The sequence below is a fragment of the Carlito syrichta genome, unplaced genomic scaffold (assembly GCF_000164805.1).
Source record: "Carlito syrichta isolate Samal-C Ts95f unplaced genomic scaffold, Tarsius_syrichta-2.0.1 Scaffold308854, whole genome shotgun sequence".
In the NCBI taxonomy this organism is placed as follows: domain Eukaryota; kingdom Metazoa; phylum Chordata; class Mammalia; order Primates; family Tarsiidae; genus Carlito; species Carlito syrichta.
The window spans coordinates 879-18,305 of NW_007252950.1; the positions used below are offsets into that span (position 1 = coordinate 879).

The 17,427-nt window shown below is 40.2% G+C and overlaps 1 protein-coding gene across 1 annotated transcript; it reads right to left on the minus strand.

Moving 5' to 3' along the window:
* Window positions 1-963: 963 nt before the first annotated feature.
* FAM221A (family with sequence similarity 221 member A) lies at window positions 964-15,857 on the minus strand. Its single transcript, XM_021716645.1, has 4 exons — window positions 15,688-15,857; window positions 11,300-11,490; window positions 6,909-7,115; window positions 964-1,446 (listed from the first exon to the last, which is right to left on the minus strand). The coding sequence occupies exons 1-4, from the start codon at window positions 15,735-15,737 to the stop codon at window positions 1,319-1,321; spliced, it is 576 nt and encodes a 191-aa protein (XP_021572320.1). The 5' UTR covers window positions 15,738-15,857; the 3' UTR covers window positions 964-1,318.
* Window positions 15,858-17,427: the final 1,570 nt, after the last annotated feature.

Sequence of the window (17,427 nt, forward strand, 5' to 3'; positions counted from 1 at the left end):
GACCTCTCCCCTAAAACTTAGTAATTCTTGGAAACCCTGGAAAGAACGCCCTACTTTGAAGCCCATGGCTATGTTAGATAAGTTAACCAGCTTTTTCTGCTTCTGTAACCCCTGCTGGCAGTGTGTGAGTGTTGCTCGATAAGCTCCTTTCAAATTCTGGCAGGCTTTTCTGTTTTAATTGTGGTGGGCAAGCCCTTCTTCTGGTGGGCTTTGTGTTGTTTGAATTGGAATTATAATGGCCTTGTGGATTAGGCAGGCTTTTGATTATTTCAGAAAGGCCCCTGCAGCAGTGTGGGGCCCTCACCTGAGACCTGTGAGTCTGGTGGGTGGCCTTGGCCAGTCAAACCTGGCTAATAAACCTCTCTCTTGGTAAATTGTGTGTCGGTGCCGTGAATCAAACACTTGGACCCCACATCAGCATCTGCTGTATCTGCTTAAAAAAAAAAAGGCTTTTGAGGACCTTCGCCACTGCATCACGGAGGGTCACTATACAAATTTCTTTAAAATCCAGTGTTAGTGTAATATTCATTAGCACTGAGGAACTCAGGCTTTCTCCCTTCTAATAAGGAAAAGTATTTAACTGACTGCATCTTCCTAGGCACCTAGGTTGCCACTATACTTGGTCAAAGCTGAAGGTTAATGCAGCAATTACATCAACCTTGAAAGTTGCCACAATTGAGTCCTTTTTCTTGGTTTTAATTTCTCACTTTTATCTATATTTTATCACTATGTACTTCATTGTATGCTGTTCTTGTAAGCAGCCTTAAAATCCCTTGTGGGGAATGTGGGAGTGTATGACAAGGACAGATAAATCAAGGAAAACTCTCATTTAAAAATATTTTAGAATATTAAAGACCTAATAAACCATACAAATTCCATCTTTGATGCTTTTATTCTTGTTTTCAATAAAGGAAATATAAAATACTAGGACTTAAAAATGAATTCTACTTGCTCTTAATTTATAATTGATAAAACTGGCTGACCTATGGTTATCACTGGATCACATCCTTTGAAAGAACCCAAGGACAATCCGTCCACCAGAGGGCCATCTTATCCAAACACCAGAGTAACAACATGTACCAGAATAAGGTTGACACCTTCAAATTATAGTATTATCGGAATCCTCAAAATTTGCAGATTTAGCTATTTTTCTCCCAACACATAACGAAGTTGCTTTGCTTTTTCTCGGTGTGTGGCCAATATAAAAGAAAGTAAAATGAAAGATTCACTTGAAGTTAAATTGTGATAATAATAGAAGAGAAAAGCCTAGAAAAGAACTCAGTGCTCTGTGTTCTTATTTACTACATTCAAAAATAGTTCAAAATTTAATTTCATTACCATCTGTCAATGCTTCTGGAGAAGAGCTAGATGATGCTTGAGATGCTTTTAGAAATGGGTGATCCATGGCCGTAATGGGAGACTCTAAAAATTCAACTGAAGGTGCACCTGGGAACAAAATATATGGAGAATAAAAACTAAACTTTGATAAGGGTACAGAAGTGTTATTACTTCTAATGTGAAATAAAATGGAATCTCAGCAGAATCATTAGAAAATCCTTTCCATAAAAAATTTTTAAAGATTTGTACTGAGATTTGTATCAACAATATAAAGTAAAGGCGATTGGGTCAAAGTATTTTTGCATTTCTCAACACATTTCTGAGAACTTTCTCACAGAAAAAATATATTATGCACTAATATAATTGTATGTTAGCACAGAAGTATAAAACTCAAATATAGTTACAAAACACTATCAAAAGCAGACATTCACAATAAAGAATCTCTCCTGCTGAAGAGGGAAGAATAGCTGTACTTTTACTCTATTCCTCACTAGGAAACTAAAAACAAAGTAGAAAAATAAAGAAGAAAGCTCCTTCTTCAGTGAATGAGAAAACATCAACTACCCAAAGCCACAAGTTACAAAGAACAACTGCTAAATACTTCCTTGGAACAGAAGGAAAGAAGTTGCCGAGAAAATGCACAACTGCTCTGTGTTCTTCACAGACCACCACCTCACCCATACCCCATCCCTACCCCACAGGGCGAGGGGAGGCAGTAAGTGTTTAGTCCTATCTTAAAATGTAAAGAGTGTGTGACATTTGCTCAGTCTCCCCCATCCTCCACCTGCCCCTGGCTACTTTCTCATGTGACATGTGGGCACAAAAGAGAAAGGGTGTGGGTCCTCATGCTGTCCTCCGGTGGCTGCACTTACTACTGATCTTAAATGCCCAAAGCTGGTGAAACTTACAATTTGGGCTTTCAGCTTGATAGGGCCTGTAGCCTCAAGCTTGCTCTCATTAGAAGTATAGACCCCTTCAATGCCCATCACCTCTTCTATCGAATGTCCCAGAACTGGCCCACCTCCAGCTCTGCTTTGATGTCACCTTGCCCCCTGCTACAACAGATGTATGGCAGACCCACTGCCTGACAGCTCAGTTGCCTTCCCAGCACCCCCAAGAGCAGGATATTATGGACTTCTTCCACATCAAAAAGGAATCAACTTCCAGCAAGAGATCACCTCTGTCCAGGTCTAATACAGCATAAGTTCCTCTGCCCTTGGGCTCCTCCACACATGAAATCAGGACAAAAACATCTTACTTTTCTTTCCTTACTCTCACCTTTCTTTACCCCACCTTCCTTCAGGGGCCAAAGGGGGAAGTTTTCTTTCTTTATACTTTTATGTGTTGCATAAGATGTGATCATCGGTTGACCACGACGTATACGATGGTGGACCCATAAGATTATAACAGAACTGGCCTATAAAAGTGTACCTTTTAAAATTTTATATTGTATTTTTACCTTTTCTATGTTTAGATACACAAATACTTATTGCTGTGTCACAACTGCCTTCAGGATTCAATATAGTACCATGCTGTATAGGTCTGCAGTCTGAGAGCAACAGGCTATGGCATGCAGCCTAGGTGTGTAGTAGGCTGTACCATCTAGGTTAATGTAAGTATTCTCTTATGTTAGCACAATGATGAAATCTCCTGACAACACACTTCTCAGAATGTATTCCCATTGTTAAACAATGCATGACTGTACAATGAAGACACAAGTGATAAAACACTAAAAGTTAGTACAAGGTAAAGATGCCAATGAGTACCACTATTATTTAGCATTGTTCTAAAAGTACAAGACATTTTGATTAGTCAAGAGTATAAAGAGTTACAAATATTGAAAAGGAAGAGGCAAAAGATCATAACTTGCACAAAAAACCCTAACCAATTAGTTAAAAACCCTTGATTAAATAATAAGACATAACAAAAACAGCAGAAAACATTTTTTATAAACAAATAATAATTAGATAGAAAATATATTTCATGTGATACCCATGAAAATAACGATTAAATACCTAGAAAGAACGATTAAATACCTAGAAATAACTTAGGCATTGCACAGAACTTCTGGGAAGACAACTTCTGAATTCCACTCAGCTGCACAGAAGAAGACAAATAAATGAAGACACAATATTTTTTTTTGTTTTTGGGGGTTTTTTTTTTGAGATGGATCTCACTCTGTTGCTCAGACTGGAGTGCAGTGGCCACTCCCGGCCACCGCAGCCTCAACCTGCTGGGCTCCAGCGATCCTTCCACCTCAGCCTTCCAAGTAGCTGGAACTACAGGCGCACACTACCACGCCCGGCTAATTTTTTTGATTTATTGTAGAGAGGAGGTCTCGCCAAGTTGCCCAGGCGGGGCTCAAACCCGAGGGCTCAGGCAATTCACTCACCTTGGCCTCCCAAGGTGCAGGATTACAGGCTGAGCCACCGAGCCCGGCCAAGACACAGTATTTTAAATGATCAATTCTAAGCCAGGCATGGTGGCTCAGTCCTATAATCCCTGCTACCTGTGAGGCTGAGGCAGGTTCTTTGAGGGCAGGAGTTCTGTAAGCTATGATTGCTGTAAGCTATGATTGCTGTAAGCTATGATTGCTGTAAGCTATGATTGCTTCACTACACTTCAGCCTTGTCAATAGATCAAAAGCCCATCTCTTTAAAAAAAAAAAAAAGTCTTTCTACATTAATCCACATATTCAATGTGATCTCAGTTAAAATAATAGAGAGTTTTCAGAACTTCACAAAATGATGCCAATGTTCTGAAAAAACTAAAAGGTAAGAATTAAGAAGTCAGGAAAATTCTGAATAAAATAAAGTCATAAATTATAAAGCTGCAGTAATGAAGACAGGTTGGTACAGAACTACCAATCTGTACAATGGTAGCTGCACAGAAAGAGACAACAACGAGGCAGACTAAGGAGTCAGAGCAATCTTTGGGTTGAGCCCAATCCTAATACAGACTAGCTGAATAACACAAAGCAAGTTATTTTACTTCTTTTGGCTGAATTTCCTCATCAGCAAAATAAGACTAATAATCTAACTCACAAAGTTACTGTGAGGATTAAATGAGGAAATATATGTGAAGTGGTTGAGGCAACTCCTGGCAGAACAAAGCTGCAATCATCAGCATCATTATTTTTTGCCACTGGGAATTGCATTTTCTGCAGCTGTTGCATGAACCTGATATAACCATGCACCCATGAAAACTCCAAAAGAGTGTATTTACGGAGTAGAGCAAGCTAGTAATAAAATCACTTAGAAAAGAAAAACATCAAGAAATCTTTAAAAATGAACACAAACAGGAGGAATTTACCGTAACAATATCAAAACACACCATGAAGCTATAATAGTTTTTAAAAAAGTTATATTGGCAGAAGATAGAAAAATAGGCCAATGACACAAATAGAGAGTGTGATAGAATATGATAATGTTTCAAATTATTTGGAAAAGAATGATGTTTGAATAACTGGCCATCAATTTAGACAAAAACTGAAGTTAGGACATTTAACAAAAAATAAATTATAAATATATGAAAAAGCTAAACAAAAAAGTATTTAAATAAAATACAGAAGAACCTGCTTTAAAAAAATGAAACGGGCTGGGCTTGGTGGCTCAGCCTGTAATCCCAGCACTTTGGGAGGCCGAGGCAAGTGGATTGCTTGAGCCTGTGGGTTCAAGACCAGTCCAGGAGACTTGGTGAGACCTCGTCTCTAGAGTAAAAATAAAAATAAATTAGCTGGGCATGGTAGCACACACCTGTAGTTCCGACTACTTGGAAGGCTGAGGTGGCAGGATCACCAGCGCCCAGCCCATCAACACTGGGGTGGCCATGAGTGTGCCACTGCACTCCAGCCTGGGCGACAGGGTGAGACTCCAACTAAAAAAATAAAAATTAAAAAATTGAAATAGAAAAAGCCTGTCTCCAAAAATTTTAAATTGCAAAAAAAAAATATAAGATTAAAATACGAGTTACAGATGGGGAGAAAATATCTGCAAAATAAATAACAAAGAATTGTTATACAGAATATATAAAAAGATTTCCTATAATTCAAGGAGAAAAGATAAAAACAGGAAAATGAGCAAAGCACATGAACAGGTAATTCAAAGAAAGTGAAATGGCCAATAAATACCAGACAATTGTAATTTCACTAATGATTAGGGAAATAAAATTGAAACACAATAACGATTTCACACACCAGGCTAGCAAAAAAAAAAATCAAGCTTAATTACATCAATGATTAGCCTAAGAGTGAGGAACTAGGTAAGCCAAAACATCACTAGAGGAAGAAAAAACAAGTATAACATTTTTGAAGGACAATTTGGCAGAATGTATTAAAATTTCACGTTAACACACTTCAACACAATAGTTTTACTTCTCTATATCTAGAGTCAAATTCATGCAAGGATTCAAGGAAGCAATTTCAAGCATTTCTTGGCAAGATTCTTTATAATGGCAAAAAAGATAGAAATCTAAATGCCACAAACAAGGAAATGGTTACATAAATTGCTATATCTGTAGTGTGAAATGCTGTGCAGCAGTTAAAAAGAATAAAATCAATTTGTGTATCTTAACATTAGAGGCCTTCAAAACTTTTCTAAGTTAAAAAAAAAAAAAAAAGCAAATCCAGGCATGGTGGTGTTCACCTATAGCTCTAGCTACTCAGTAGGCTGAGGTGGGAGGCTTGCTTGAGCCCAGGAGTTTAAATTCAGCCTGGGCAACACAGCAAGACCCTCATCTCTAAAAGAATAGATCAATAAATTTTAAAAACATTAAAAACTAAACTGTAATAGTGTATGTGAATGAGAGAAATAAACTGATGAAAGCAAATAACCCTCCAAGACAGAATCAGATAAAAAGAAGTGTCCAAGGGGACTTTTGACTTTATTTCTATTGTTTCAATCTTCTACATGAAAATGTGCTTCTGCATTTATGCAATTTTTTAATGAAAAAATATAAACACATGCTTCTTGCAAAAAAAGAGAAAAAATTCCTCACATACAGAAGTGTTTAAGTAGATAGGAAATATAGGCTGCTCTCCAATCCCACTCAACTCTCAGAAGAATACAGCTACCGCTCATAGTTTGGGATATATCTTATTAACCCTTTTCCTGTATTAGCTAAAACATATATATATGCAAGAAGAGATATGTGTGTGCACACATGTACAGACATGCTTTACTATAGATGTAATTACATGCATGTTCATATAAACACAAGAACAAATGACATGGCTATAATACCAAAAATCATGTACAATAGGGTAACAGGTCAACTGTATTATATCAAATACAAGCAAAACTGTTCAGTTATCACAAATAATGGGGATGTGGACTGGAATTTGAGTACAAATATTGGGTAGGAGTGCTCTTTATCCTGTGTTTTCTAAGTTTTCTATAATGATGATATATTGTATAGTGGCACTAGAAACTTTCTTTAAAAAAAAAAAAGCCAAATGAATGTTTTCTGAAAAAAACATGACTAAAAAGCACTTAACAAATATAAGGTCTTGCTACTGTTAGCACACATAAGAACAGTAGGACAAGCTCACAAGCTCATAGACCATCACTTACCAATTCCACTGTCATCTAACCGCATGTAGCCTTCTGCCAATGAGCTGAAACCAGTTAATCCTCCCATTGCTGCATATGGAACATCCTGTCCCACTGGCTTCCCTTGTGCCCGTCTTTCTTGCTTAGTTTCCACTACTGTGTCATGAGCAAATGCAGGCTGACCACAAGCACAAGTGAAGCAGCTATGGAATCCTGAACACTTGGAACCTGAAACAAGATGTAAAGGGAGTCAAATTTTTTTACACATTGGTAGTAAGCCATCTATCTAAAATCACCCAGCTTGGCCAAAGTCAGCTGAATTGAGATCCTGGCCCCTGGAACTCTTGCCTCTAGCCCCTGAATGCCCTCCCAGCCACTGCTCTTACACTTCTGAAATATGCTAAAGTGATAAGAGGGTACAGTACAGGAATAAAAAATGGACGAGCCTAGGCAACATAGCAAGCCCTATGTATTATTTATGTATTATTATTTCTTTCTTTTTTAATAAGAAATTTAGCCAGGCTCAGTGGCTCAGTCTGTAATCCCATGCCTTGGGAGGCTGAGGTGAGTGGATTGCCTGAGCCCACGGGTTCGAGACCCGCCTGGGCAACTCGGTAAGACCCCATCTCTACAATAAAAAAAATCAGCCGGGTGTGGTAGCATGCGCCTGTAGTTCCCGCTACTTGGAAGGCTGAGGCGGAAGGATCGCCGGAGACCAGCAGGTTGAGGCTGCAGTGGTCGGGAGCAGCCACTGCACTCCAGTCTGGGTGACAGAGTGAGACTCCAACTCAAAAAAAAAAAAAGAAATAAATTTTAAAATGGCCATTGCTTTGTTAAGCTCTGGCCAGGCCTCGTGGCTCTTTGAGCTATGGCCACCATGTTTCCCTAAGCTGCCCTCCCATCCCTCTCCCTCTTCCTTTCACATTTACTTTCTAAATAAACTACATTTTCCTATAAAAAAAAATTAGCTGGGAATGGCAGTGCACATCTGTAGACCCAGCTACTCACTCAGGAGGCTGAGACAAAAGAAATCGCCTGAGCCTAGAAGATCAAGGCTGCAGTGAGCCATGATCGTACCACCGCCCTCCAGCCTATGTGACAGAGACCTCGATTCATTTAAAAAAGGAAAACCAACTAAGATGAAAATAAATTGTGTTAAACACTGGAGGTACAGGGAATGAAGGCTCCCTCCTCAAAAAGCAGGTGCAGCAAGGACAGCCCAGTGGCCAGGACAAGGTGAAGAGACAATGTAGAAACCTCCCTACAGGTCAACTTCCCATAAAAATCAAATCGGAAGGCCAACCCACAGACACAGAAAGGATACAACGGAATATTATTCAGCAGCAAAAAAAAGTACTGATATGTGCTACTAAATGGAGGAATCATAAAAACATTATGCTAAGTGAAAAAAGCCAGTCACAAAAGACCACATATTTTATGATTTCATTTATATAAAACGTCCATAGAGATAGAAAGTAGAATACTGGTTGCCTAGGGCTGGGGGGAGGGAAAATCAGGAATGGTACTAAATGAATGTGGAATTTCTTTCTTTCTTTCTTTTTGAGTTGGAGTCTCACTTGGTCGCCCAGGCTGGAGTACAGTAGCATGCTCACGGTCACCACAGCCTTGACCTGCTGGGCTCTGGTGATCCTTACACTTCAGCCTTCCAAGTAACGAGAACTATAGGCACACACTACCATGCCTGGCTAATTTTTTTTATTTACTGTAGAGATGAAGTCTCGCCAAACTGCCCAGGCTGTTCTCGAACCTGTGGGCTCAGGCAATCCCACACACCTCGGCCTCCCGAAGTGCTGGGATTACAGGCTTGAGCCACCGTGCATGGCCAAACATGGATTTTTTTTGGGGGTGACAAAAATGTTCACAAATTTATTGTGCTGATGGTTGCCAAACACTCTGCTTCATATATTAAAAACCATCAAATACATGGCCAATGAAATACATTTATTCCTGTCACTGTTAATAAAAACATTTTATTCCATATTTCATCGTAAGATTTCAACTCAAACTACTCCAAAAACAACTGGAATAACTATTCCTGAAGGACACTTATCTATTTCAAAGGGTTTTTTAAAGGATGATCAGATGAAAGGGTATATGTGGAGGAGGCTGGGGTTTAGGTACAGGCCCTGAGGTAAGGGTGCTACTGTATATAAAGCACTAAAATTATCATGCTATATTTTGCTTTTCTCATCAGCCTATGTTTTAGGCAATATCATTATAATCTACCAGCAAATTGTAAGAATTTATTTATGTATGAAACTCTTTTTTAAAATCTGTAAATAGAATTTAGAGCTGGACACAGTAGCCCACACTCATAATCCAATTCCTGAACAAAAACTGAAACCCACAGGCCATAAGAGATAAGATAGACAAGTTGGACCTCATTAAACTGACAAGCTTCTGCAAAGCCAAAGAAACCATCAAGAGAGCAGGGAGACAGCCTACAGACTGGGAAAAAGTATTTGCCAACTCCAGGTCCAACAAAGGCTTAACATCTTGTATCTACAAGGAACTCAAACGTGCTGAAAAGAAAAAAAACAAACAACCCCATTATAAAGTGGGCAAAAGATATGAACAGTCACTTCTCAAAGGAAGACATTCAAGCAGCCAACAGACACATGAAGGAATGTTCGACCTCACTAATCATCAAGGAGATGCAAATCAAAACCACACTGAGATACCACCTAACTCCAGTCAGAATGGCAATTATCAGTAACTCAAAAAATAACAGTTGCTGGAGAGGATGTGGTGAAAAGGGAACACTTATACACTGTTGGTGGGAGTGCAAACTAGTGCAACCTCTGTGGAAAACAGTGTGGCGATTTCTAAAAGCTCTAAATATCGACCTCCCATATAACCCCGCTATCCCCCTACTGGGAATATACCCTAAAGAACTCAAATCACTCTATGAAAAAGATACCTGCACAGGTATGTTTATCGCAACATTGTTCACAATAGCAAGAACCTGGAATCAACCATGCTGTCCATCAAACGAGGACTGGATTAAAAAAATGTGGTACATATACACGATGGAATACTACACAGCCATAAAAAAGAAACCCCTTATCAACAAGGGTGCCTGAACGAAACATATTTGTATACCTAACCCTTAACTGTACCCCACAATACCAAAATAAAAAATATTGATTAATTTTAAAAAATACTATTAGAAAAGTCATTAAAAAAATAAAATGAAATAAAACCTGTAAATAGAATTTAGAGCCAGACACAGAGGCTCACACCGTAATCCTAGCACTTTGGGAGCTGGAGGTAAGAGGCTTGCCTGAGCTCAGGGGTTTGAGACCAGCCTGGGCAACTTGGCGAGACCTTGTCTCTACAATAAATCAAAAAACTAGTCAAGTGTGGTAGCACACACCTGTAGTCCCAGCTACTCGGGAGGCTGACGTGGAAAGATCGCCTGAGCCCAGCATGTCGAGACTGTGGTAGCTGTAAGCATGCCACTGCACTATAGCCTGGGTGACAGAATAAGATGCCAACTCAAAAAAAAAAAAAATAGAATTTAGTTAAGTAAACTCCCACTGTTCAAAAATTTGATTCAGATCACATCTGGTAATTCTTTAAAATCTATTACTATGGTGGCTCAGACCTATAATTCCAGCACTTTGGGAGGCTGAGTCAGGTAGATTGCTTGAGCCCAGAAATCTGAGACCAGCCTAGGCAAACCTCATAGTGAAACCTCATCTCTACCAAAAAAATGTAAAAATAAAAAAATTATCCAGGCACAGCAGCATGAACCTGTAGTCCCAGCTACTCAGGATATTAATGTGGAAAGGCTGTCTGAGCTCAGGAGATATGGGCTGCCATGAGCTGTGATCACTGTGATCATGCCACTGCACTCCAGCCTGGGTGACAGAGTGAGACCCCCACAAAAAAAAAAAAAAAAAAAAATATATATATATATATATATATATTTGCATATATGTACATATATACACACACACAGACATATGAAGAAATGTTCGACCTCACTAATCATCAGGGAGATGCAAATCAAAACCACACTGAGATACCACCTAACTCCAGTCAGAATGGCAATTATCAATAACTCAAAAAATAACAGTTGCTGGAGAGGGTGTGGTGAAAAGGGAACACTTATACACTGTTGGCATATGTATATATAAAACTATGATTTAAATTATTTGAACTACATAAGATTAGGGTTTAGGATTACCAAGCATACCAATAACTGATTCTTTCACAAAAATGAAATCTTAGAGTATCTACCCATTTAATTTTCCTTAGTGGTTTAACATTGACTCTATAACTAAATAAAACTAGTTCAAAGGCACATTAAATATTCAAGGCACATTAAATATTCAAGGAAAACAGACGCATTCTGTGTTTGTAAGCTTATAATAACACAAACTCACATGCATTGCATGCAAAGCCAGGTGCAGAGCTGTGCTGATCAGCAAAGTGTTTGCACCTGCAGCGAACAGGCTGGGTGCCATTCAGAGGGACATAAAGGTAGGCCCTGCACTGGCAGCCAGTCACGCGGCAAGGCAGATTGATGGGGCGCTGCTGAGGAATCGCCTCAAAGTCAGTTTTATGTTGTTTATACCTAAAAAAAAGAAAGGCATATAAACACCATGGAGGTACTGCCAAAAATTACAATTTCTGTTCTGTTAATACAATTATTTGCTGTCATTGTCCATGTAAAGTGAAAACAAACTGCAACATGCAGTATTTCTGTCACCTGTGTTGCTCTGGTCAGAGGAACTCTTCACTCTTTTAGATTTTTATTTTTAGCTATTTAAGTTATTTCACAGAAATGCAAGTGTATCATATAATTTCCTGAAAATATTTACCTCTACAGATTCTTTTTTTTTTTTTGAGTTGTAGTCTCACTCTGTCACCCAAGCTGGAGTGCAGTGGCATGCTCACAGATACCCCAGCATCGATCTGCTGGGCTCAGGCAATCCTTCCACCTCAACCTTCCAAGTAGCCAGAACTACAGGCACACGCTATCACGCCTGGCTAATTTTTTGATACATTATAGAGATGAGGTCTCACCAAGTTGCCCAGGCTGTTCTCGAACCCGTGGGCTCAGGCAATTCCCTCACCTCAGCCTCCCGAAGTGCTGGAATTACAGGCTTCAGCCACTGCGCCTGGCCTACAGATTCTTTAATATAGAGGTGCAACCTAAGAGTATGAAAAAAGTTCTTTACAAAAATATTTTTATCAAAGAACATTACTTAAATTTATTTTCATAGGTTTGCTATTTACAATGGGAAAAGTTCAATAAACACATATTAGGCCAAGCATAATGGCTTATACTTGTAATCCCAGCGCTTTGGGAGGCCAAGGTGGGAGGATGGCTTGAGCCCAGGAGTTTGAGACAAACCTAGGCAACATAGCAAGACCTCGTCTCTGCAAAAAATAAAAAAACTAGCCAGGTGTGGTGGCGTGCACCTGTAATTCCAGCTACTCATGAGGTTGAGGTAGAAGGATTGCCTGAATCTCGAAGGTCAAAGCTGTGGTGAGCAGTGATATTGTCACTGCACTCCAGCCTGGGCAACAGAGTGAGACCCTGATTCAAAGAAGAGAAAAACACACACATACATTAGTGTGATTTGTCTTAGTATAATTTTTTTTCACTTTTAACTTCAAGTTAAAAGTTAAAAGCCAGGTGCAGTGACTCACGCCTGTAATCCCAGCACTTTGGGAGGTTAAGGTGGAAGGATCGCTTGAGCTCAGGACCAGCCTGGGCAAATAGGCGAGACCACCCTGGGCAAATAGGCGCAACCTCGTCTCTACAAAAAATAAAAAAATTAGCTGAACATGTTGGCACGTGCCTATCATCTCAGCTACTTGGAAGGTTGAGGCAGAAGGATCATTTGAGCCCAGCAAGTAGAAGCTGCAGTAGCCGTGAGCATGCCACCACACTCCAGCCTGGGCAACACAGTGAGACTCCAACTCAAAAATAAAATAAAACAAAAGTTAAAAGTCAAATTACCAATATTTTTGAAAGCCAAACTTCTTTCTTAAAGCACTTTAATTTTTTAAAATAGGCTATGTACTTTTTCTCATAACATGATATTCAGTAATTTAATAATATTAAATTTGTTATTCTCAACATTAATCAAAGAAGTGTAAGTTAAAATGAGATATCATTTTTCACTTAGCAAAAAAAGTCAAAGTTTTTAAAAAACAATACATAACTCACAATGCTGTCAAATGTTAGAAAATAATCAATTTCATTTAATAATATTCCAGGAAACTTTAAAAGGTCAATTCTTTAACCCAGTAAGTTTATTTTTGGAAAATATACCCTAAGAAAATAATTCCATGTATAGAAAAAGTTTTATACATAATAATAATATTAGCAACAGTACTTACAACAACACTGAACACACATACAAAGGAAAAAGGTAAATTTCTAAATAACAGTTTTCAAACATTTTAGCAGTGAGACCCATTCTACAAATACAAATCTTTTTTTTTTTTTTTTGAGTTGGAGTCTCATCTGTCACCCAGACTGGAGTGCCGTGGCCACTGCAGCCTCAACCTGCTGGGCTCCAGCAATCCTTCCGCCTCAGCCTTCCAAGTAGCTGGAACTACAGGCGCGCGTTACCACACCCAGCTCATTTTGATTTATCGTAGAGATGAGGTCTCGCCAAGTTATCCAGGCGGGTCTCGAACCCACGGGCTCAGGCAATTCACTCACCTCACCCTCCCAAAGGCGCGGGATTACAGGCTGTGCCACCGAACCTGGCTAAATACAAATATTTTACAGAACCATTATATATAAAATTGAAGCAAAACTGGTTAAAGCAAGGGGAAGAACAGAATTCGAATCTCTTCTTCCCCTGACCTCCCCTCCACCTAGCATACCTCCGAGGCACCCGGAAACACAGATAAACTCCACTGGGTTAGTTGGAATATCGGGCAGAGATTAAAAATCTTGTTTGTGATTACTACATAACAACATGGAAACATATTTCTGTGATTCTAACATGAAAATGGCTCACTTATATACACACATAATTAACAATTAACTATGTAAAGAACAAATAATGCAGATACAGTAAAAAATATTAACAGTAGCTAGCTTTGGGTGGTAAGTTTCTATTTTTCTATATACTTCTCATTTTCCGTAATAACCTTGCTTTTTTTTTTAAGTTGGGGTCTGGATGTGTTGTCCAGTCACAGCTCATTGCAGCTTCCAACTCCTGGGCTCAAGCAATCCTTCCACCTCAGCCTCCAGAGTAGCTGAGACTCTAGGTGTACACCATCACATCCAGCTAATTTTTTTTGTAGAGACAAGGTCTCACTATGTTGCCCAGGCTGATCTCAAACACCTGAGCTCAAGCAATCCTCTCACCTCAGCCTTCCAAATTGCTGGGATTACAGGTGTGAGCCACAATACCTGGCCCATGTTTCACTTTTGTAATGCTAAAAAAAAATAGTTTAAAAGATCTCACTGAGAGACCAGTACTAAATAACTTCTTTTTTTTTTTTTTATTAGGTAGAATCTCACTCTGTCGCCCATGCTGGAGTGCAATGGCCCATTCACGGTCACCCCAGCCTCGACCTGCTTGGCTCCAGCGATCCTTCTGCCTCAGCCTTCCCAGTAGCTGAGGCATGTGCTACCATGCCCAGCTAATTTTTTATTTAGTGTAGAGACAAGGTCTTGCCAAGTTGCCAGGTCTGGTCTCAAACCCGCGGGCTCAGGCAATGCACTCGCCTCGATTATAGGCTGAGCCACCGAGCCCTGCCCTAAATAACTTCTTTATCAAAGATGGGTTGAAAGTCAAGTCCATGCTGTACAAATTATACAGAGAAAAAAACTGGTACTAAATTTGCACAAAAATTATAAAGCGATCACAACTTTACTAAATCCCTCTTCAGTTCTGAAAGACATCAATAATCCCTCATCCTCCATTCCTGTTTACAGTCAACCTATACACAACATTACTCATCCTAGCAACTGCCTAACAACATTTAGTAAACTGCAACTCTGTAAATAGTAACTATACAAAGAGTCTCTCATGAAAGCCCCAGAACTGCTATAGGAATGAGGTGGTTCCCCCTCAACAGTTTCCACTGCACAGAAAGTTAAAGCTGTTGTTACATGAAAACATGAAATAGGTTCAGATATTTTTCTGGGGAGCGCCTTGGAATATTCTGAACTTTACACCTGAGAGATAGTCATAAAATTTAAAGTATGGCATACACAGCAAAATGTAAACCTTGGATACAGGCAAGTCAAGTCTAAGGCTGAGCCCCATGTATCCATCCCTTTCTTGGAATGTGACCTTTTGTAATGAGAGGCAGTGTGCTTGTGTCGTTTGTTTAAAGAAAGGTTCCTCAAGGTATAAAGCCTGATTGGTAAATTCAAGGAGAAATACTTCTATTTGTAGAAGGATAGCATGATAGGTGTGGGTCAACTCAAGCAACCATTAAAGCCGTTCTTCAGTCTGGTGACCTGGTCCCCACCTAGTCCAATGACAGGAAATGTAGGTAGACTCTACTCCCAGCTGAACTGAAGACCCCTGGCACAGCCACAGGGCACCAAATCTTTTTTACCAATGGCAAGAAAAGAGCTGCTTAAGGTAATAGACTTCATGATGAGATCTCATAGGATATGACAGAAATTTGTAAACTACAGTTTTTAAAAACTTGAGATAATTTCTACTGTAATATATAAAGGTCTATTTTAAAATAGTTCTCAATCATTACAGTGTTATTTATAGCAGAAAGATACGCACTGCTACTATTTTCTAATCTCAGCAAATTTTGCGATAACATAGCTTACCTATGTGTACAAAAACACAGTGTCTCTGGGCCCACAAGTTTACAATCCATTCCCGTGGGTGACCGCCAGCTCACAAACAACCTGTTCTGCAAGCGCAGAGGTAAAACTTTTCTCTTGTATTCTTCATATTCTTCAGGAGTAAAAAGTTTTCCCCCATCGTCCTCACCAACAATTCTATGACAAAAACAAATACTTCTCTTAAGCCTTGAGCATTTATTTTCCAGGTTTAAAAACACGAAACTCTAAGCCTGGGTGATATGTATGGTCAAAAGAAAGGCAGCTCCATAAATGAACTTCACAGCAACTTGAAAGGACTTAGAGTCTGTAATACTGACTGATCTATCACAGAAACAAAGAACTGAGTATCACATGTTCTCACTCATAAGCGGACCTTGAACAATTATCATAATACTGTAAGAAACAATTGGCAGTAGTGGGAAACTGCTGGGGGAGGGGGGCACACCTCATCAACAAGCGTACCTGCATAATTAACACTGGTATACCTAACCCTAAGTTGTACCCCGCATCCTTAAAATAAAAAAATTTTTAAAAATAAAAAAAAAGAAAGGCTGCTTCAACTTTGATTTTTTTTTTTTTAACTTAAGGTACCTAATATGAAAATTACAAAGGTAATAAGCTTTGCTTCTGATGGAGTTCAGGACAAACTACACCCAAAATAAGGCACCTTGGCCTTTGAGAAAACAGCTGGGCCTCCGCCCACCCAGTCCGCCCCGACGCCCCCGGGTGACTTGGGCCGACCACTTTTCAGGAGCGCAGCCCTTCGGGGTCAGGTTTCCCGGCGGGTCTCCCCTCTCGTTTGTGCACACACAACCTCCCGCCTCAATCCCAGGAACTCCCGCTGGCCAAAAGCTTCGGCAAGTGGAGAAAGAACAGCTGCTGCAGGTGCCGCAGCCCGAGACGGGCCCGGGGCAAGGAATCCCGTCCCGAGCCAAAGAAGGGGCCGCGTTTCGGGAGGAGGGTTTCCCCTGAATCCCCGAGACTGCCCTGGTGGGCGTGCTTCCTCTAAAGCCAGCATCTCGGGGAGCCAAAGGCGCTGCGAAGCTCACGGTTCACCCATTATTCTGACGTCTACCGACGTGGACAGCCCGAGGATTCCCTATTTCTTCAATGGCCAATTAAAAAGGCACATGGCCCTCTGCACAAATCTAGAGTGAATACTGTTGCTTTGGAAGGAAACGGAGGGACCTCTTTTTCTTCTTTTGTTTCCTTTGTTTTTCTTTCTTTTTTAGAGACAGGGTCTTGCTCTGTCGCCCAGGCTGGAGTGCCCTGGCCCCGATCATGGCTCACAGCAGCCTCAAATTCCCGGGTTCCAGCGAGCCTCCCGCCTCAGTCTCCTAGGAGCTGAGACTGCAGGTGTGCACCACCACACCCGGCCAACTTAAAATATAAAGAATTATATCACATTATAAATAATATAATACAATATGATATTATAATAAATATATATGTCTTCTTTTTTGTTTTGTTTGGTAGAGACGAGTGTCTCACTATATTGCCCAGGCTGTTCTCGAACTTCTGGGCTCAAAAGATCCTCCCGCCTCGGCCTCCCAAGGTGCCGGGATTAGAGGTGTGAGCCACCGCGCCTCTTAAATGGCCTGGGAAGTCTCGTTACTGAATAAAACCGCCTTTGTACAGAAAGGCGAAACCTGAAATTCATCTTGGCCGTCCCCAACAGCCCGGGAAGATTCCGGGAGGCCCAGCGGACGCCCGCCAGGCCCC

Coding starts and splice junctions, on each gene's coding strand:
- FAM221A (XM_021716645.1), bottom strand. CDS start 15,737: ATGGATTGTAAACTTGTGGGCCCAGAGACACTGTGTTTTTGTACACAT. Junction 7,116..11,299: donor TGGCTTTGCATGCAATGCAT/GTGAGTTTGTGT, acceptor ATCTTGTTTCAG/GTTCCAAGTGTTCAGGATTC. Junction 1,447..6,908: donor GTTAGATGACAGTGGAATTG/GTAAGTGATGGT, acceptor TTTTGTTCCCAG/GTGCACCTTCAGTTGAATTT.